Raw genomic sequence first — 22,494 nt, 5'->3', positions numbered from 1 at the left:
CGCACTTAGCCCATTGACATAAATTGAATCCCTTTTTACCAAGTTGGGCTTTTCGCTAGTTTTCTTAAAATCTTGGGTTAAAACCAAGTCTCTAGGCCCATTAATTTTCCCATTTCCTATTTCTGGCTAAGTTTATCTTGTCCTACATTAATGGATTATTGCATTCGGAGGAGTAAGGAATTTTCGTAACAATGAGGAGTTATTGTCTAACATGATCGTGTCATCTGATATGCTTTCCCTACTAATATCTTTATTTACATACTGTATACTAAATATATTCGTATCCTAAGGCATGAAAACTAAAGCACGTCTTATAAAATCTTCTATTTGAAAAGAAGAAACATAACTCAAAGAAAAATAAACAAAGGCCAAATACAATTTCCCTTAATACAACAAAATCTAAGAGATCATGGTACAAGGCCGTGGAAGAAGAAAAGAGTACTTCCAGCTGGCAATATTCTGTGTATGTCCAAGATTAGTGCATCATTTAGGAAATGTGCTTCTCTCCAAATATTATTGTAAGAGAAGAATTTGGTTAATTGAATGAAAGCACTAATTAGAAATAGAAGAATGAGGACCCACCTATACTCCTTCCAGTGGAAGGTCTTGACTACTTGTGAGGGACGTTTGGAAACCCTATTGGACATCTCCATCCTCCAATCACAAACTCTGCAACAAATCTTTATAGAGAAATGGAAAACGTTTAGAGATTCTTCACTTTTCCATCAAAACTTGCTAGAGGGGTTAGTCGCAACAGACAAATATGACAAGTAATCGGGTCAAGTCGTGTGATATGTCGGGTTTACCAGTTTACTGATCCCGTTCTTCAATACCGGTAGTATAATTGCATTCTAGTCGTATAACAATTATCAACTGCTTTATTTCTAATTGAACTAACAACATAAATTAAATAAAGTTACAGTTTCATAATGAAATGAATCTAAATAGCCAAACCAATTCAATACAAAATAGAAAAGAAATCAAACCAAAATCATAAAGGAACATTCACAAATTAAGTAATCTTCCTCACTTCTAGATTACTGTTCTATCTCACTTCACATGATTTACACCTTAATACCAACAGTAATCAAGTTAGAAGTTTAGAAAACTTAATGTTCTGCTTTCTTCCCATATATCTAAATCCACTTAAAGACTATGTTTGAAAAGTTTAATAAACTTGAGCAACACAACAACAATATATACAGAATTTCCTTCAGTGATTTTCAACTTTAGCCGTCTCTATCTGTATATGACTACATGTGCACAGAAACTAAGCAAGGAACATACTGAAAAGATATTGCATTCATAATATAATAGATAAAAACATAAAAGATTTTGTAGATACATGGAACAAAGCAATTGAATTCTGGCACAAAATGGCATTGCAATTATAAAAATTAATAGCCCCTCTAACAAGACCAAAGAGGAAAAGAGTAATTCCAGCTAGCAAATATTCTATACTTGACCGCATCAGCTGGAAAGTTTTGCTTCTCACCGATTGCGCTTGATTGAATCGACAAAAAGGAAAAGATTCGGTGGAAAGCACGTTAGAAATAGAATGAGGGCCCTTCGAGAAGAAGGTCTCGAGTCTTGAGTCTTGACTACTAGTGAAGCACGTCTTGAAACCCAATTGGACATTTCTCCATCGTCCAATCACAAATTAACCCTCCAGCAAATCTTTACACAGAAATGGATTCCTCACTGTTTCATCTAAACTTGCTAGAGGGGTTAGTCGCAACAGACAAACATGACACGCAATCGGGTCGGGTTGTATGACATGTCGGGTTTACTTGAACTTGAAGGGGATAAATACATGATGCCGAAATCAACCAAATCATCCCAGAAATAGACCCCTGCAAATACGAGCCGGCTGAGCTCCCTGGTAACTAAAGACTCAACCTTTCTCAATTTTCATTACTACCCATTTCTGAATATGATGAATTATGAATAGGGTTGGTTCTGATTTTGTTGTTTTTGTGTGTTGGGTTTGGGCAGCTTTGTTGGGCACTGAGACAGAGGCTCGTGACATGGAGTGGTTCTTCTTCACCGCAAAGGCTTACAAGTACAACAAAAGCTCTCGCTCGAATCGGAGGACGAAGAAGATCCACTGGAAAATCACAGGGAAGGAGCGTGGGATTAAAGCTCAACGATACAAAGCTGTTATCGGGAAGAAGAGGACATTGACTTTTTACCAGGGGCGTGCGCCGAAATCGAAGAAGACCAGCTGGGTTATTCATGAGCACTATCTTCCTGGAGATGGAGTTGCTTCGTATCCGAAGCAGGCCCAGGTCAGTGACTATTTCTCTTTATCAGTTTTCTGTGAAGCTCTAAGTATCTCACACTCGAGGTGAGTGGTTGTATCAGGGATTTCCAATTAACAATGAGAAAGTGAATAGGTCATATATATGCATATACTAATTACACGTGATGTAAACGCCCAACTAGTTGAGCTCAAACCAAGATAGGAACTAAAACATTACTGAAAGCAATTATTAATTTCTCTTTGGGTTAACCTTGCTATGACGTCAAACACGTGCCCTGTTTCAATGTGTTAACTGTGTTACAGATTGTCCTGAACCCATTAGCCACAATTAAATAAACCTCAAGTTGAAACAGAAGAAGATAACTGAGGTTCCTTGTTTTATTTTTGTTTCTAACTCTGTGTAGTGGATTGAGGGTTTAGTATGCCATAGACATCAGTGGAGTTATAAATGAGTTATGTGTTTGGTGTGTGTCATAGAGATTCATACTCGTTAACCATGATCTCGCCTCAAATTTACGCAGGGTGACTTTGTTATCTGTCTCTTGAAGATTAGATCAGATAGGAAGGATTCTCCGGTCAGTAATGAAGGAGAACCCAGAAGCACGAGTGTGTCTGAAATGAATCAAGAGGTAATAACATAGATGTTTGTTGTGTTGATATATGGAGCATGAGAAGTATATCAAAATTAAGATCTTGCTTGCTTATAATTTTGGATCCTGATTTTATACTCGGGCACAGGGAAATGAGAAGTTGCTATTCCATCAACCTCAGCCTCTGGATGACTGCTGCTCCTCAGCACTGCAGTCACCGGTGTCCCAAGAGCTGGAAGCTGTTCTGCAAACCAATGTCACTAATGATGATTGTAATGAGTTGCAATCACCATTTGGAGATAGTGATTCTTATCTATTAGATGGGAATGAAGTTTCAACCTGTGATGAAGATGAGACTGTGTATAATGTGTTTCCACAGGTGAGATTGAACATGCTGCTGTTGTTGTTAAACATTTTGGCTATAAATCCAATAACTATAGCAAAACTTAGGTCACAAGACAGTGGAAAGAGAAATTGCTGATTCTTATGTTACAAGAATATCTTTGCAACCACTGATGATATAATGAGCCTGCTAACTACATTTAGTTTAAGTTAGAAATGAAGTTGTAGATGAAATGTGAAATCTCATCCTCTTTGAACATCTTCTTATACCAAGTCAATATGCGCATAAAAGTATGAACTAATGCTTGCTTTTTTGTGATTGTTAATTCAGCTACGTGATCCGCCAGAACAAAATCTGGATTCACTCTTTGGTCCACATCAGCCATAAGAGTACCGCCCCTCCATACTGCAGTCACCAATATACACAAAGCTGCGAGATGTTCCGCATCCACTTCAGCCACAAGAGTACCGCCCCACCATACTGCAATCACCAATATACACAAAGCTGCGAGATCCGCATCAGCCACAATAGTACCGCCCCTCCATATTGCAGTCACCAATATACACAAAGCTGCGAGATATTACGCATCCGCTTCAGCCAAAAGAGTACCGCCCCTCCATCAGCCACAATAGTACCGCCCCTCCATACTGCAGTCACCAATATACACAAAGCTGTGAGATATTCCGCATCCGCTTCAGCCACAAGAGTACCGCCCCTCCATACTGCAGTTACCAATATACACAAAGCTGCGAGATATTCTACATCCGCTTCAGCCACAAGAGTACCGCCCCTCCATATTGCAGTCACCAATATACACAAAGCTGCGAGATGTTCTACATCCGCTTCAGCCACAAGATTACTAGCCCTCAAAGTTGCAGTCACCAATATACACAAAGCTGGGAAATGTTCCACATCATTCTTGATAGTAAAGAGAAATGTCACTAAACCAATATCTGGTTGAGTTATTGGTAAACTAGTAGTTACTTACTGAAATGTAGTAGCTAGTTGGTTGATGGAGTAGTAGTTGCAAATGTATATGATTGTTAATAGATGGAATCCTTATAAGTAATTTATCAAGTTTAATGGGATTTTGTCTACTGCTATCTCCATTTTTATGTTGATGGCTCAATAGCAAAGAAAAAAAAATCACTATAAGACTGAGTTTGGGGATTTGGGTATATGACATGGCAACTAACAAAATAAGTTGAAGGGCATTGAAACCTCTCACTAGCAGTCTGCTTATGCAAAATTAGAGTTAAGCAGAGTCAAACAGAACAAAGGAATAAGAGATTGAGAATTTTCTGATGTATTGATCTTCTCCAAAGATGGAGTACATATACAAAGTATACACATTCCTAATAGGAAACTAATTACACCGTGATATTCTCCCCCTTAACTACATGATATCCTCCTTAACTATACAATCCTAATTATACTACAATTCCTACAATTATGGAGAGTGACTCACGCCAACACTCCTCCTCAAGTTGGAGCATACAGATCATGGATGCCCAACTTGTCAAGTGAGTCACAAAACACCTTGCGAGAAACTGCCTTTGTAAGAATGTCCGCCAACTGCTCCTCAGTAGAAACAAAGGGAAACATAATGATCTGTCCATCCAACTTTTCTTTAATGAAGTGTCGATCTACCTCCACATGCTTCGTGCGATCATGCTGAACAGGATTGTGAGCAATTTCAATTGCAGCCTTATTATCACAATAAAGCGGCATAGCCTTTTCTTGCCTGAACCCCAAATCCCTCAACAGATTTCTCAACCACAACAACTCACAAAGTCCTCGGGCCATTCCTCTATACTCTGCTTCTGCACTAGAACGAGCCACCACCTTTTGTTTCTTGCTCTTCCAAGTAACCAAGTTACCACCCACAAATGTGAAGTAGCCCGAAGTAGACCTACGATCTGTAATATTACCTGCCCAGTCCGCATCTGTGTACCCGGAAACATCCAAGTGACTGTGTTTTGAAAAGAGTAATCCCTTTCCTGGAGCAGACTTTAAATACCGCAAAATACGAAATACAGCATCCATATGAGTCTTACTGGGATTATGCATAAACTGACTCACCACACTAACAGCATAGGCTAAATCTGGTCTAGTGTGGGATAAATAAATCAACCGGCCAACTAACCTCTGGTATCTTGCTTTATTCGTAGGTACTTGATCCAAGTACTCTGCTAACCGATGGTTTTGCTCAATAGGAGTATCAACAGGTTGACAGTCAAGCATACCTGTTTCTGCCAGCAAGTCGAGAACATACTTCCTCTGACTCAACACAATACAATCCTTCCCACGAGCAACTTCAATTCCCAATAAATATTTCAAATTACCCAAATCTTTCATCTCAAATTCTAAAAATAACTGACCTTGTAACCTTTGAATCTCCTCAAAGTCATCACCTGTCACAACCATGTCATCAACATAAATAATCAAGGCAGTCACTTTACCACACCGATGTTTAAGGAACAAGGTGTGATCTGAATTGCTTTGCCGGTAGCCAATTTTCTTCATGAACTTGGTGAACCTGCCAAACCAAGCTCTGGGAGACTGCTTCAAACCATAAAGAGATTGTTTTAATCTGCACACCACCTGCTCTCCAGTAGAAGTACCATATCCAGGAGGCAAATCCATATAAACCTCTTCATGCAAATCACCATGCAAGAATGCATTCTTAACATCAAACTGTTGTAAAGGCCAATCAAGATTAGCAGCTAACGAAAGAAGTACCCGAATTGTGTTAATTTTGGCCACTGGAGCAAATGTCTCATCATAATCCACTCCATACTTCTGAGTATAGCCTTTAGCCACTAGTCTTGCCTTGTACCTGTCCACCGATCCATCTGAATTGTGTTTCACAGTATACACCCACCGACAACCAACTGTCTTCTTCCCGGGTGGTAATGATACTAGCTCCCACGTACAATTCTTCTCAAGAGCATCCATTTCAACTGTCATTGCTTGCATCCACTTCTCATCCCTCATTGCATCCTGCACTTTACTAGGAAGAGACACAGAAGATAATTGATTCACAAAGGCTACATACGGTTTAAACAGCCTATGGGTCGACACATAATTAGCAACGGGGTATTTAGCTTTGGCATTTAGAGTAGGTTCATAGTGTTTCGGGGGTTGACCACGGGTGGAACGACTAGGCAGAGTTTTGGTGGGAACAATATCTGACATAGAAGAAGGAACACTAGTTGACACAGAATGAGTATTAGATAAAGAAGGATTAGAACATACCTCGGGTGATGATTGAGCAGGCGAGACCACTGAAGGAGAGGGAGAGACAGAAGAACTGCTCAAAACGGCATTGGTGACATCGGGAATGTCATCGGAAACAGAATCAGAAACTTCCTCTTCAACCGACCGGTCAGACTGATCCGGTAGACTGGTCAGTAGCTGACTACCCAAATTCTCTTCTCCATTCGGTGGGCTACTGTCCTGTTTTTCAAGTTCCGTTCCAAAACATTCCAGCCTTGAGAACTCGGATACTAGTCTCCCATCTTGCCCACTAAACAAATCTTCATAATAACAAGACTTCTCCCCCTGACGAGGAGTCACAGGAGGCAAAAAATAACATGCATCTTCACTGAACGTAACATCCATGGTGACATAAAACTTCTGGGATTGAGGATGATAACATTTGTAACCTTTCTGATGAGAACCATACCCCACAAACACACACTTAAGGGCTCTAGCATCCAACTTTGACCTCTGATTCTTATATAGATGAACATAAGCAATACAACCAAAGACACGAGCAGGAAGAGTATTAGAAGATGGAATAGAAACATAGTTAGACAGGACCTTAAGTGGGACACGACCTTGAAGAGGGACAGACGGAAGACGATTGATTAGATGCGAAGCACACAATACAGCCTCTCCCCAAAGATACTTAGGCATGTTAGCACTAAGTAGAAGAGACCGAGCCATGTCCAGAAGATGACGATTTTTTCCGTTCAGACACCCCATTTTGCTCAGGTGTCTGTGGGCATGAAGTTTGATGTATGATGCCATGGTGTTGGAAATATTCATGAAAAGAATGATTGACAAACTCACCCCCATTATCGGAATGAAAGACCTTAACATGAGCATCATATTGAGTACGAACAAGCTTATGGAATGCTGTAAAAGCAGAGAAAACAGAATCTTTGGACTTAAGTAAAACCACCCAGGATAATCGAGTAAAGTCATCAATGAATAACACAAAATATCGCATTCCAGAAAGGGTAGAATGTTTAGAAGGACCCCATACATCTGAATGAATTAACTCAAAAAGCATAGTACTAGAATGAAAACTCGAAGGATAACTAGACCTATGACTCTTAGCCAAAGCACAAGTTTCACAATGCAGGCTAGACTCACTAACTCCCAGAAACAATGAAGGCATAGACTTCTTCATAACTCCAAAAAATGGATGACCCAAACGCCTATGCCACAACCAAAGCTCACTTAATCTGTCAGAATTCAATGTCAGGGCTAAAGGCTGTTCCGGTGCTTGTGTTGGCTCTGCGTACATGCAATCCAAGTGAAACAGTCTCCCCCTCAGGTCTCCCTTGCCCATGATCACCCTGGTGCACAGATTCTGAAAAATAACATACATTGGATAAAAGGTTACAGAGCATTTATTTTGTGACCCCAACTGGGATACAGACAAAAGATGATGAGACAATGAGGGTACATAAAGCACATCATGCAATACAATGGATGGTGTAACCTGAACAGACCTAATACCTAAGACTGGAAAAGACGCACCATTCGCATTAGAAACATGGGATATAGAAGGGGATGACATAGACATAAAGAAGGACTTATCATAGGTCATATGGTCTGACGCACCAGAATCAATTATCCATGTATCACTACCAGTAAAGTCAGAAACATGTAAAGCAACACCAATTTTACCTCGAGTTCCCTTAGTCAAGGAAACATTACCCTGTGAGGGATCTTGCCCTGCAATGCCGTAGAAGTCAGGTTCTGGCACCAATTGGAGAGATACTTGGCTAAGAGTCAAATCCACCATTTTTTTTTAGACCCTACAAATTGTAACAAAAAGAACACCAAAGAACCAGGATGGATATGGACGGACACAAGAACAAAAAAGATGAACTGATGGACAAAGGATGAAATCGACTTGTAGAAGCAAAAGAACCAATTCACGACTTGCAGAAGCAAAAGAACCAATTCAACAAAAAGAACCAAGGCAAGAGAATCAACCGACCAAAAGAACCAAGTCAACCAAATCAAAAAAGGACCGAATCAAAAGAACCCTATATTCGCAGCGGAAAGAACAAACCGAGTCCGAATGGATCTCGGCTCTGATACCAAGTCAAACAGAACAAAGGAATAAGAGATTGAGAATTTTCTGATGTATTGATCTTCTCCAAAGATGGAGTACATATACAAAGTATACACATTCCTAATAGGAAACTAATTACACCGTGATATTCTCCCCCTTAACTACATGATATCCTCCTTAACTATACAATCCTAATTATACTACAATTCCTACAATTATGGAGAGTGACTCACGCCAACAAGCAGTACTTACGCCTTTGAATACAAAGAGAGAATTTGACCAACAACATTGTTTTAAAATTGTGTTGATCTTTAAGTAGTCTTCTATACCAACTTTACTTTATGATATACTAGTGTATCACTTTTGTATTCTACTTTGTTACTTTTTTTTTCATCAAATGGGTTTCAGATGTTCTCTGAGTATATTGTATAACTATTTTTCTTCAATTGTGAATCACTATTTTTTATTAACCAAAGCAATCAATTTTATTAGATGAATTTTAATACAAAAAACAAAGATTCATAAAAAACTAAAATAGAGTCAACATAGCAAAATTAAAACAGACAATTAATTAAAAAAAAAAATTAAAAAAATAATTGTTGATTGTGGATAGTAAAAGATAATTGTACACGCTCCACGTGCGCGAAGAGAGAGAGGGAGGAAAACAGTTCAGGTTCGTGCGATCTCTCCCGGCCGAACGCCACCGGCACTCCCGTCGCTGCGTTCCGGTCCTGGAGAGGATGTCAGTCTGGGTTTGCAGCGTGTTTCCTTGGCAGCAACGTGGTTCTTGGCTGGAGACAGGTGGGTTGTGCTTGGTGTGGGCAGATCGATTCCGATCTGTCCTTCCTGGATCGCGAACGAGGGCAGGCGAGATGCAGATCTGGAGTGAGGCTTGCCGGGGGAGCAATCAGGTGTCTCTACTGCAGCGGAGATCGGAGCGACGGTTGCGAATTCGACTTCATGACAGAGGTGTGGCCGGTGAGGGCCGGGTTCTTTTTGGAATCCGGTATCGGATGTTGTTCGGATTCTGGGGTGGCTTGCGATAGAATGAGGCGTTGCGGCGGCGCATGGCTGCGGCGCGGCGGCTTAGCGATCCTAGGAGGCGGCTTGTTGCCGGTGTTTGCAGTTGGTGGAGCTTTCCTGATGGGTTTTGTTGGATGGTGGAGGTTGAAGGTGATCGGGTCGGGTTGTGGTCACAAAGTTGTGGTGGTTGGTCAAACCTTCCGTCGAATTGATGTTTGGAAGGCGGCGACTGCTGCTTGAAGTGTTGACTGAGTCGACTCCGGTTTGGCCTCGTGACGGCAATTTGTTGGCGGTGGTAGGGGTGTACAAAACATGGTACAAACCGGCCAAACCGGCCAAAACCGACAGATAAATATGGTTTGGTTAAGGTTTTTTAACTTTAAAAATTGAAAATTGGTTCACTACCGAACCAAACCATTTATGAATTGAGTTGGTTTGGTTTCTCTTGTACTTAAACCGCGGAACCCGAACCGACCGGTATGTTTGAAATATAAGAATTATATATATATATATATATATATATATATATATATATATATATATATATATATATACATATAATAAATATATATTCATTTGTCCGGTTTGTTCTAAGTAAGTTCTAAATCTCCAGTTATAACTTTATTCTAAAATGATATACTATCATATTGAATTCAAGGCCCAAAGGCCTAAAACCTTAGTATATAATCGCTATAATTTTTTTGATCCTTTCATATCACATCTCTGATCTCTCAATCTCTCATTCTTTGACCTTTAATACTATCATATTAAGCTAGTATTGATGACTAAGTCGTTAAATAAGTGAATCACTTTGAATCTAATTTAGGTTTTAGTTTTGGACTATATGTTTTGGATTTTAATTAGATGATTTAACATAATTTCAATTCTTGATATTGAATTTTTACTATGATTTTTTTCATAAATCGCAGGTTAATATTATATAGGTGAAAACCGCTTAACCGACCAAACCAAACCATCTTTAATTGGATTGGATTGGGTCGGATTGAGTTTTTTTTTTTTTATGACCGGTTTTCCAAAATGCCTAAACCGCTCACTTTGGCATAGAGACGGTTTGGAGTCAAAACCGATCCAACCCAATCCGTGTGCAGCCCTAGGCGGTGGTGCGTCTGCCGTTGTGGGGCCCATCTTTATTCCGAGTTGTTGCAGAATGGGTGTATGGAATCGCGCTCCAGAAGGCTGGGCCTGGGCTCCCTTCGCCAATTATGCTGCGTTTACTGCTTTGGTTGTTGTTGACTCTTTTGTTGTTATTGTTGTTATTAGTTGCTTCTGTTTGTCAGTTCTCGAATAAGTCCATTCTCTATGGAGTTATGGTTGTCGTTATGGATTCCGGCGATCGGATTGATTTGGGTAGCTGGTTCGTCGTTAACAGGACCCAGTCTTACTCGGTCTTAAGGCCGGGTGTTTCATTTTCAACATGTATTGAAGAGTATGGGAGATCCTAGGATAGCCCGCCCAATAGTTTTCTATTGTGGTCAGTTCCTATTCCAGTAATTGCTACTTGTTTTGGTCAATTTAGCGCGATCAGCGACTCAATTCGGTCTTCGTTGTTGGATCCATTGATGCGTCAATCTCTCTTTGTTAGAGTGAGGATTTGTGTTGCTAGTCTTTGGTTGTTGTTATAAGTTGGGTGCTGTGATTGCTTTGTAATTGCAGTTTTATGAATGAAGTTATTTCTGATCAAAAAAAAAAAAAAAGACAAAAGCCGCACTAACTACTACTAAACCCATAGCACCAAATTTAAACCTGAACCTAACCCAAAACAATAAAAATTCTATAAAAAAATCATAAACCTAAATTATGATTATCACCACAAACTACAGTAACGCAACTATTGAGATCACTGCATCCAACAAGACTTAGGCAGAACAGGAACCAGATATTAGGATAAACTTGTCTCCAATGATCCAATGGTGCTCAATAGTGAAACAAACTCCCTCAAAACCCAGAATATGAAGCATGGTTATTTTTCTTTTGAGAATACAAAATTTTGAAAAATAAAAAGAAAAATCAGCAGTGTAGATTATCATATTTTCTTTATTTTATTTTATTTTTTGTATAAATAATTTTTTTTGACACATATTGAACTTTACATGTCCGATAAAAAAAAAAAAAAAAAACTTTAAACGTTATTTTACTTTTTTTTATTTATTTGGAAATTATATACTACGGGTGGTGTATTGTATATGGAATTAGTGGAACTTTTAAAGAAATCTATGGAATTTAAAAGTCTGGGTGTATTCAATATAGACTTTTAACAGTCCATGAAAGTCTTGAGGTATTCAATTAGGATTTTTAAAGACTTCATGAATTCCACCAAAATCTAAGGGTATTCAATTAGGACTTTTAAAAATGAATAAAAGTACAGAGGTATTCAAAATATCATTCATACTTATGGAATTAGAAAATCATGGATAATCATGGACTTTGTAGTGTTAACTATACATACCAAACTCCAATAATTTTCCAGCCTCCAGACCAAAGATTTCAAAAAGTCTATCAAAGTTTCATCTTCAAAAAAAAAAAAAAAAAGGTCTATCAAAGTTCTTCTCTCCACGCACGAAGAAGTTTGTCCTTCATCATCTCTCTTTTTTAATTTTTTGTCTTTTCTCTAATCTTTTATGAGGGTAAGGCTATGGTATGTTAATGTTTCTCATACATCAACTTTTTTTATTACTTTGAGAACTTATTTTACCACTTTAAGGACTCATTTTATCACTTGAGAACTCATGGGTAACTAAGAAAATTTACCACTTTAAGGACTCATGTTACTACTTTGAGGACTAATATTACTATTTTGAGGACTCATTTTACCACTTTAAGGCAATTGTATGCATGTCATACGTTAACATATTGTAGAATTTCCCCTTTTATGATATCAACCTTTTTTGATACCCAACATGTTCATTGTAGTTGTTGAATGTGATTTTTGTTTTTTTTTTTGTTCAATTGTGGTACTTTGAACCCTAATAGCAATAAAATGATTTATGAAACCCTAAAACTCAAATATTGTGGTCTAACCCTAAGACCTTGAACCATACAAAATTTTATCTTATTAATTAATTATTCTCATTAATTTGAATTTATATTATGGTTCAAAAAAAGGTTGAACAATTGAATTTCAATTGATTGATTATAGATCAAGACATTGACCAATATTGCTACAATATATATATGTTAATCGGCGAAAACAAAATTGATGAGAATAATTAACCATAAACATCAAGTGATCTATATTGTATATTTATGTTGTTGAGAGATTAGGAATAAGAACAAACTCGCTAGAAAGACTAACAATCATTTATTTGAGTCAATTTCTATTAGAAGATACTGGAGCATTGAAGAGACAACAAGTTATTATTTTGTTTTGTGTTTGAGCTGCATTTGTTTTAATTTTTTTTGTTTTTTGTTTTTGTTTTTGTTTGTTTGTTTGTTTTTTTTTAATATTTTGTACATCTTAGGAAATCTGTAGAAGTCATTCATAATAAAGTATATAGATTTTCATGAATCAATAAAAGTCTGTTGCTAAAATCAATGGTTTTAAGAAATCCATAACAGTCTATCAACTTTTTAAACAGTCTGTGGACTTTTCAAAAAGTCTGTCATTTAAAAAAAGTCTGCACAAATCCAAATACAATACACCCCCCTACATAATTCAGTCTGGAATTGAAAGATTTACAATGACTCTATCATGTTCCTGAACAAAACTTTGATCCACTGGATGAGACTCTAGAATGTTCCCGCCAAAAATATCTCCAAATTTTTTGGCCAAATGTTCCAAGAGGGATAAAAATAAAATGGATAAAAATAAAAAATAAAAAATAAAAAAAACGAATAAGAAAGTGGGGCCTCCAAAGCCCTGAACTTCCAAGAGGGAGTCAGGATAAGATAAAAGTCAGATTCCTCAAAAAAAAAAAAAAAAAAAAAACAGTTAAAACTGTAAGAATTAAACGCGGGATTGGTCGTCCTCAGAGGTGGGACCCACCAATGACGCAAGGCCCCTCTTTATATTCCCACCTCAGCTGAACTTGCTTGGGAAGCTCAGTGACTTTGAACTCGAAACACAGTGATCAATTTGGACTTATTATATATACCACCTCACTCTTTCCTCTGCACTTCCACACCTAAAACAACAGAGTCGACTATTCAGATTGAGAGAGATGATGATGAGCAGCGACCGCATCACACTTCCAAAGGGTTTCCGATTCCAGCCCACCGAGGAGGAGCTGCTGAGTCATTACTTGGTCAAGAAGAATCATCAGCGCAAGGATCCCGAAATCGAGGCGATCATCCCTGACATCAATGTGTGCGAGCACGAGCCTCGCGACTTACCAGGTAATTAAGCAAAGCCATATATCTATATCCGGATTCTGTACCACTTGTTTTGTATGTACTGTGCGTGTGGATTTACCAAACCATATATCTAAGTTCAAACTAAATTTTTAGCCTTGATTCACATTCACTCACATAACATGTATGTACGTGTATGTGTTTTTGCTGCTATAAATAATCTGGTACAGGTCGAGACTTGAGAGTTGTTTTGCAATTTTGCAGCCCTGGTGTTCACAAGGGCGAAATTTCTGCCGGCCTCTTCGAACATGGAGTGGCACTTCTTCAGTCGGCGAGTTTTTAAACACAGCAAAAGCGAAGGCAAAGGTAAAGGCAAAAGCAAAGGCACTCAAATCAACAGGGCTACCAAGGAAGGCTCCTGGAAGAAGCAAGGCGATGACAAACGAATCACTCGGCCCTATTCTGATAAGCAGATCGGGGGGAAGAGGATCTTGACCTTCTACCTACCGAAGAAACAGAGGACTGACTGGGTTATCCATGAGTATTATCTCACTAAGCCCAATTCTGATGAGCAGATCGGGGACTTTGTTCTCTGCCGCTTGAAGCACAAGTCAGGCAAGTCTGATGATGATCAGCAGGATGATCCACTGTGCGATGGAGGTGAACCTAATAGCGGTAGCTGCAGTATGGTCTCCAATGTTGAAGATCAAGGATCCAAAGAGCTGGGAACTGTTCTTCCGATTCCCAATGGCAATAATGATGAAGCTGAACATGGTGGCGGTAGCTGCAGTATGGCCTTTGATGTTGAAAATCAAGCATCCAAACACCTGGAAAATGATCTTTTGATTCCCAATGGCAATGATAATGAAGCTGAACATGGAAGTAGCTGCCCCATCACCTCTGGTTTCGATAATGAAGCTGCAGCAGATGGTATGCTTACAGAAGCAGAAGAATACCTGGCATTCAAGAAGCTGGAAGAATTTTATGGCAATGAGCAAGATGTTAGAGGCTCGCAAACTGATCCATGTTGTATTGATAAGAATGATCTTTCGATCTCTGTCAAAGGTCAACCTGCTGATAGCTGCAATTCATCTGATTCTGATATGGTTGAAGAGGTGAGAACAAACATGCTGTTTGATTTCTGCTATGAAATTTTCAACTTGAAGCACAAGAAGTATATTGAAATGTATCTAACACTATCTTGTTTGTCATTCTTGATCTACCAGTTACTTGATGAGCCAGGACATCTGGCCTTACCCCTTCATCCACCTTCGTTACCTCAACTGCAGTCACCAATATACACAAAGCTTGTCACCACCAATGCCCATAATGATGAATCTCGTAAGAGGAAATATCCATTTGGGGATAATGATCCTTTTCTTACGAAGAAAAATCATATTGATGTAGATAGCAACTCTTCATCAAATTCTGAAAATCAAGCTGCGGATGCGATTCCAGAGGTGAGAATAAGCATGCTCTTTAACCCTTTCTTATTTGAATTTATAAATATGCAGCAGCACAAGAAGTGTATCCAAACTTAACTATTTCTTTCTGTGATTGTTAATTCAGGGATATTCTCAACCAGGAGAAAATCTGGGATTTGATTCATTTCAGTCGCAGAAACTACCATCAATAAACAGAGAACAGGGAGATTTTCCCCATGACAATAATTTAATTGAATGGGATAAGTTGCCATCTATAACAGAAGGTTTTGACTCTTCTCTCGAGTTCTCAGATACATTTATTGATTGCTACCTCTGTGACAGAAACACCGAAGTCATCTCTGTATCAGTAAACGATTATTCTACATCAGCCATTGGAGAAATACTCCAATGTAGCTAATAAACCTTTATTTATAGGAGAATATCAATGGAGGCCGATCAGTAATAATGTATCTCTAACTCACATTATTACAGTCGGTGATATTCTCCTACAAATGGTTCAAAGATCTCCAAGTTATATGAAATGCTCAGCTGTGTTGATTGGCATACACTCGCAGCTGTTCTGCATTTCTTGCACTGGAGGCTTTGGAAACTTCTTAATCGTTTTGGGATACGGTTACAACTCAGGACAGCTGAACTAGTCTGTACCTTTTTTTCTCTCTTTCAACCAAGAGTTCACTGTCCCAGCATCCCCCAGTGAACTCTTGGTAGAGAGACCAGCCAATGCATATGGTTGGAATGCCACCTGGAAATCTACCCTTTTCTGAATGCAACAAGTCCAGGAAATCTACCCTTTTCTCGTAAGCAGTTCCTCAAAGGTGGAGCTTCCCCTGTTGACATTACTACCGATATTCATTCCTCAGATTGTCTTGTCCATAAAAGTACCAATACTCCTTTCTCTGGTCAAACATCGTGTCAATTGAAGTACCGATATTTGTTCCTCATATCCATAGTTTTCGAATGTCCTAAAATCAAAGGACATAAGTATCCATACCTTCTTCCCCATTAGTGAATCCTCAGGATCACCAATAGTCATTCATCAAGCAGATAGTCTGCAATTAGTATGTCCTCAAGATCAAAGAACATACGCAAAACATCAATATCATCCAATATTGATGACAATCACAGAACTAAACATGGGAGGTGCTCCTAGAAGAATCCGACTGCAGAGCAGCATCACAAGCAAAGGTGAGATAATCAATCTGATAACACTAAAGAACCCTTTCTTTCTCACCGTAAATAAAATCCTATACTGAAGCCTTGAGGCTATTTACTACATTCCTTAACTAAAATCTGGTTTCTGTTTACAGGTTGGTGAAGATGCAGAGGCATTATCTTGCTGTTTATCTTCCCCAGAAGAAACTGAAAGTCCTGGAAGCTGACAACAGTCCGGAGCTGGCAGCAATTAAAGGATTCTTTCATTTTCCAGGAAGCATCTCCTTTCAATCTGTAGAACATACAGACCGAATTCATAGTTCTAGCCTAAAAGGCCACTATGGACAAACAACTGTTGCATAGTCGCTAATCTGGAAGCGGCATTACATAGCAACTGCAGCATAACTGCTGAAGTCTCAAAGACATTGATAATAATCAGGCAGCAGCATTCTGTCTGGTTATTAAAAGAAGAAGTTTTGGGCTCCGTCTTTTAATGGAGTAGCCGAAGAGGCCACTATGGGCAACGCAACTGTTGCATAGTCGCTAATCTGGAAGTCGAATTACATAGCAGCTGCAGCATGGCTGCTGAAGTCTTGAAGACATTAATAATCAGGCAGCAGCATTCTGTCTGGTTATTAATAAATGAAGTTTTGGGCTCCATCCTTTAATGGAGTAGTAGTTTCAATCATTTCTGAGATGTATGAATACAATTAAAGGTCATAGAGAGGGGACTTCAGACTGAGAGTCTGACCCATGCCTACAACCAAAAATTGTATTGCTGTTCATATTAACAAGAGCATTACACTAATATTATTTGTACATTTTGTTCATTATGAAGCTTTAATGTTCAATGGAATTTTGTGTATTCTATTCCCTCTTTCTATTTTAACTCACAACGTATACAGGCTTTTAATTGCTCAGTTTTGAACAGAAAATGGCCATTGCATTCAGTCAGCAATGAGCATCTGTGATATATTTCCATAAATTCGTGGGAAGGGAAACACTAAACTATCATCCTAGAAGAGGAGGGATCACTAGAATACTGACTTTGGGCATTTGGACATGCCATGTCATGGCTACTTAAGCAGAAGAAAGGAATTAGGTGTCATTTAAACTAGGATGCATCTTGCTCATTGATAGGAGCATTTTAATGTGGTATTTTAATAGTTAATTCCTCACATTTTGCTTAGTTAATTCCTTAACGAATCGATTTTTAACTCAATTTCTATTTTCTTAGGTACATTGGAGTAAATGATGGTGAAATGAGCATTAGGTCCACACTTACCTATAAATGGTGGAGAAAAATGGAAATGTACTAAAATGTCAATTTTACACACTTTCCTACTCCGGCTAGGAAAAACCAAGCCAAGCAAGGAAGAAGGAGCGGCCGCCGGACCAAATGAACTTCAAATGAGCTGAAACTTTCCAGATCCATTCTAGACATCCTAAGGATCGTTTCTTATGAAGAGTGCCAGAGCTAGAATTGAGCGGAAGGCCTTCAAACAGTCAGCCCAATTTCCTGCAGAAGCAAAACTGGAAAACTGGACCTGTAAGAGGTCCAGCAGCATTTTCGGCCCAACCACATGGAATAAAAATATGAAATTTTACCAGGGTGATCTACACTCATAATGGAACATTTTTTATGAAGAGGTCATAGTGAAATTGGGAATGCTTGTTGGAGAAATAATTGAAGGAATAAAGGGGCAGAAACTGATCTAAAAACAGCTCAACACCACATGTTCAAGTTTCCTACCCACATGAAGAAAGCTAGATGCTTTTCTCTTTTTCCTTGGATATATTTTTCTGCTCCAATAGATCATCATCACTTCCATACTTCTACACCTTCATGCCTTGCTTTCATTTCATCATTACTCCATCTTTTCCATATTTTACAAACCACTTTCATTATTTTTCTTCCATTTATCATTTCACTCTTCTTTTTCTTCCCTATATAAACACCTTCTCCTCTCACTCTAAAGACATTCCTTCATCCATTTCATCTTCTTTGTCTCTCCATTTCCATTCCATTTTTCTCTCCATTCTCTAGTTGCAAAATTCTGCGTTTTCAAGTAAGAAGAAGAAGAAGAAGAAGGAGCCGGGAATATCATATCCTCCATCGTCCACCTTGAAGGCTTGCTTCCAAGATTCAAGATTTCAACGTTTCAAGCACTCCATCTCCATCTCCAACTCACGGTGTAATTCATTCTTTTTCCTTATTTAATTTCGTAGGAATTTGTTTCTAGTTAACAATAACATTAAGGGCAAAGTTTAAGCCCAATTTCTATGTTTGAATAAAAATTGTGATTTCTTTATGTTGATTTTTATGTTGCTTATGTGAGATTGCTTAATTGATTTTGGATTATGGAAAACTTTTATATGTATGTGTTCTTTGATGGCCAACTTAGGATATATGCATGTAATTGGTGCTAGATTTAAGTAGTAAAGGCTTTGGACAAAAGTCGAAATCAATTAAGGAGGATTGCAAATAGATGGACTTTTTCATACTAGGTTGTGCACTTTGGTTGACATCCTTTCTTTGTTCTTCATGCATTGAATGTGTTCTTGATTAGCTAGTTTTCTAGACTATGATTGCATGTTCAATAGGTTTAATTTAGGTGCTTTCACTTAGATTAAATATTCAAGGAAAGTAAAATATGGGAAATCATTTGCTTCGAATGTTTCACATGGTCAACTTATTTCTCATGACATAGATAATCAACTATAGGAATTGTAATTGGATTTCATTCATATGATTGTAGTTTTGATCTTTGTTTCTTGTGTTCCACCCTTGTATATGTGTTTTTACACTTTCTTTATTTCATTTAATTTTAATTCCAATTCTATAATCTCAAAACCCCCCTTTTTATATTAACTTGTATATATTTTTATTCTTTATTTTATTTTTGTACATAATACTTTTTACTTTATTATTTTAATTCTTTATTTGTTTTTTTTGACAATGACAGGTGTACCCTCAATCCCCGGAATAGAACGATCCCTATTTGCTTATACTACTAACGATGTTTTCAGGGTTAAATTATGCGCTTGCTTTGAGCGTATCAATTTTTGGCGCCGTTGCCGGGGATTGAAACCAAAATTCTGCGTTATCAATTTTTGGCGCCGTTGCCGGGGAATTGAAAAATCACTTGTTTTTGTTTATAATTGTTGTATATAAACTGTTTGATACTTAGTTTAAATTAACTAGGTTGTTTTTTTTTATTGTTGAATACGAGTTTAATTGTGAGTTGTAAATTAAAGAAGGAATAGGTGAAGTCGTGTTTATTAATATTGGCCTAAACCCCTTATTGGTACCTAGTTCAGGTCCCTTAAGGTTGAGGGCGGCCTTTATTAACATTCATTGAACTGTCTAACACACTTAGGACCTTTTACATCCTAGTAAGAATATCCTATGTGAGATGGTGTCTAGGAAGGGGACAACGTTCATGACGGGTTTTTGAATCCAGAAGTGCTTATAAATGGGCATAGCTCATGCCAAAATGGATTTTTCCTCTCGTGTTCGTCCTCCCCTACCTGGCCATTTCAGTAAGGTTGCCCAACGGATGTAGGAGGGACTTTGTGTCTAGACGACTATACTTGGGCCGCACGTCCACTTGATTTACCGCTTGGAATTAGATTTGATATCAATAATGTTTATAACAAAAGAAATACTTGTGCATACTCTTTACGTGTAAATTATTTTGTTGTTTCACACTTTATACTTGTAAAAATACTTTTTACGGTTTTTACTCACTTGTGTACTTAACTTGTGTCTTATGTACAAAATACTTGTTAATTATACTTGTAGTTTGTAATTCATAGTTACTTGTTTATTTTTTTTGTATTTCTTTGTTAATATTAAGTTACTAACTTTATTTAATGTAGGTACCGTCTGGCTGCAAGACGTAAAATACAAGCGCTGCTTGGGAGGCAACCCAATTCAGAATATAATCAGATTTGCTTTCTCTTCCCCTTTTACTCCTCCATTTTCTTTTTGTTTTAGTAGTTATTTTCGTAAATTCCATCCCTATATGCTTACTTATTTCATTGCATGCTTTTAATTGATTACATTGAGGATAATGCAATATTTAAGTGTGGGGGAAGGGATTTATATTTTTGTCTTTCATTTTGAATCCTATAAATATTTTTGTCTTTCATTTTGAGTCCTATAAATATTTTTGAGTCCTATATTTTAAAAAAAAAAAAAAATTAATAATAATAATAAAAAAAAATAAAAAAAATAAAAAAAATAAATAAATAAATAAATAAATAAATAAAAATAAAAAAAAATATGCATTCATTCAGTCTTATTAAATTCAGCTATTTACAAAAAAAAAAAAAACAAAAAAAAAAAAAATAATAATAATAATAATAATAATACTCTATACTAAGCCATGTCTGCATCTCTATAGGAGTTGAGGCTGAGCTCAAGGGAAATGTGAGAGCCACCGCCATAACCGCTACCTCCCTCGGAAGTAGTCTTCATGATGCCCAAGATGTCCTCACCATGCATGGGGAACAATGGAAGAGTTTCAATCTCCTGGTGATCTCCTCCTCGTTGTTGCAGGGATGTTTGTCCTCCTGTTGTGCCAAAAGAGTTGTACTGGTATTAGTGTTGAAGTGTGAGGAAGAATATGAAACAAAATTTAAATCAAGAAATCCTTCATTACCAGTAGAATCGGTGGAACCAAAGTTGAGATTAATGGATCTACCATCATCAGTAGAACTAGTGGACCCAAAATTGATGTCAATGGATCCACCAGCTGGCCCAAAATTGATGTCGATGGATCCACCAGCACCAGTAGAACCAGTGGACCCAAAATTGAGATCAATGGATCCACCAGTACCAGGAGAACTAGTTCCCATGGGCACTTGAGCAGCCTGATTGCACCTCTTCATCTGCTTCTCTCTAGCCCTGACATTCTGGAACCAAAAATAAATGTTCTTGCCCTCAACATGTCCATACTGGTTCAGCTGGAGACAGATCTCGTGAATATGCTCTGTAGTTGGGCGCTTAACTCCCTTGTCGTAGTAAAGATCCTTGAGGATCCTTATTTGATCTGGAGTAGGAACCCACCTGGCACGGCTTCGCCAGAAATCTGTGTTGGCACTACTCCCGGCTGCTTGGTTGTTTCCTCCATCCTCGATTTGTTGCTGGGTTTGTAGCTCCATCAGTTGCAGAGTTCGTGGTTCCATGGTGATGGGTTGAGGGGATGTGAAGATCGAAGAGTAAAGTTGTCAAGTGTTTGAAGGAGTTGTTGTTAAAGGGATTAAGGATGATGATGGTGTGTTGGAGATCTGAAAGTTCAGAGGAAAGATGGGATTGAATCAACTAGATGGGAGAGAAGATCAGAAGAGAAGGATTGAATCGAAGAAGAAATATTTTGAGTTTTGAAAGAAGAGGAAAAGCTGAAGAGTTGGGAGAGAGGGGCTGGAACTCAGGAGAGATTTTCGTTCCTTTGGAGTGAACAGTTGCGCCCTCAGAATGCACCTATTTATAGAGCGAGGTGAGCAGATCTCCACCGTTGGATGGACGATTCCTGTGATTCATTCTACGCGTTGGATTAAAGTCGCCCTGAAACCCGGAAAAGTTGTTGGCGCGTGGAGAGCGTGTAAGGGGACCGAGGGAATCTCGAGGCGCTGTGGCGGACAGCTGTAGCCGAAAGCAGATTTGACTGCCTTAAATCACGGAAGGGATAAGCCGTGACACAAGTGGGCCGTACTTGGGCCTGTCTCGGATCAAGGCATCACTGTAGCTGTGGGTGGAGGCCTGATGGGCCGAGTTTCTGAAACAGTTTTGGATGAGTTGGGCCGGATTTCTGTAACAGTTTTGGATACGTTGGGCCGAGTTTCTGAAACAGTCTTGGATGTTTTGTGCCGAATTGTTGAAACAGTTGAAACAGTTGGTTTAAATAAAAGGATTGGTATGGATAATAACGTGAGCAGCCGTGCTCGAGTGGTTGAGTGTAAAGTTCGTGTACAAGAGGTCTGAGGTTCGAACCTCGCCTCTCGTTTATTTTTATTATGTTCGTTTATGACATAATAAGTATAAAATT

General features: G+C 38.4%; 2 protein-coding genes across 4 annotated transcripts; both read left to right on the top strand.

Moving 5' to 3' along the window:
- Nucleotides 1-1,770: 1,770 nt before the first annotated feature.
- LOC133715173 (NAC domain-containing protein 79-like) lies at nucleotides 1,771-4,279 on the top strand. Of its 2 annotated transcripts, XM_062141564.1 has the most exons (5): nucleotides 1,771-1,882; nucleotides 1,996-2,288; nucleotides 2,785-2,892; nucleotides 3,002-3,232; nucleotides 3,527-4,279. In XM_062141564.1, the coding sequence occupies exons 2-5, from the start codon at nucleotides 2,028-2,030 to the stop codon at nucleotides 3,581-3,583; spliced, it is 657 nt and encodes a 218-aa protein (XP_061997548.1). In that variant the 5' UTR covers nucleotides 1,771-1,882; nucleotides 1,996-2,027; the 3' UTR covers nucleotides 3,584-4,279. The 2 variants fall into 2 exon arrangements, with proteins under 2 accessions (XP_061997548.1, XP_061997547.1); XM_062141563.1 differs by lacking the exon at nucleotides 1,771-1,882 and having other exon boundaries at nucleotides 1,894-2,288.
- A 9,262-nt stretch (nucleotides 4,280-13,541) lies between these two features.
- On the top strand, nucleotides 13,542-17,309 carry LOC133715650 (NAC domain-containing protein 3-like). 2 transcript variants are annotated; one of them, XM_062142246.1, is made up of 5 exons: nucleotides 13,542-13,889; nucleotides 14,109-14,959; nucleotides 15,071-15,304; nucleotides 15,414-16,474; nucleotides 16,597-17,309. In XM_062142246.1, exons 1-4 carry the CDS (start codon nucleotides 13,715-13,717, stop codon nucleotides 15,684-15,686), a joined length of 1,533 nt encoding a protein of 510 aa, XP_061998230.1. In that variant the 5' UTR covers nucleotides 13,542-13,714; the 3' UTR covers nucleotides 15,687-16,474; nucleotides 16,597-17,309. The 2 variants fall into 2 exon arrangements, with proteins under 2 accessions (XP_061998230.1, XP_061998231.1); XM_062142247.1 differs by having other exon boundaries at nucleotides 13,753-13,889; nucleotides 14,075-14,959.
- Nucleotides 17,310-22,494: the final 5,185 nt, after the last annotated feature.

The sequence above is a fragment of the Rosa rugosa genome, chromosome 6 (assembly GCF_958449725.1).
Source record: "Rosa rugosa chromosome 6, drRosRugo1.1, whole genome shotgun sequence".
NCBI classification, from domain to species: Eukaryota; Viridiplantae; Streptophyta; class Magnoliopsida; order Rosales; family Rosaceae; genus Rosa; species Rosa rugosa.
Note: the sequence above shows the minus strand (reverse complement) of the source record. Positions and strands in the feature narration are given on the sequence as shown.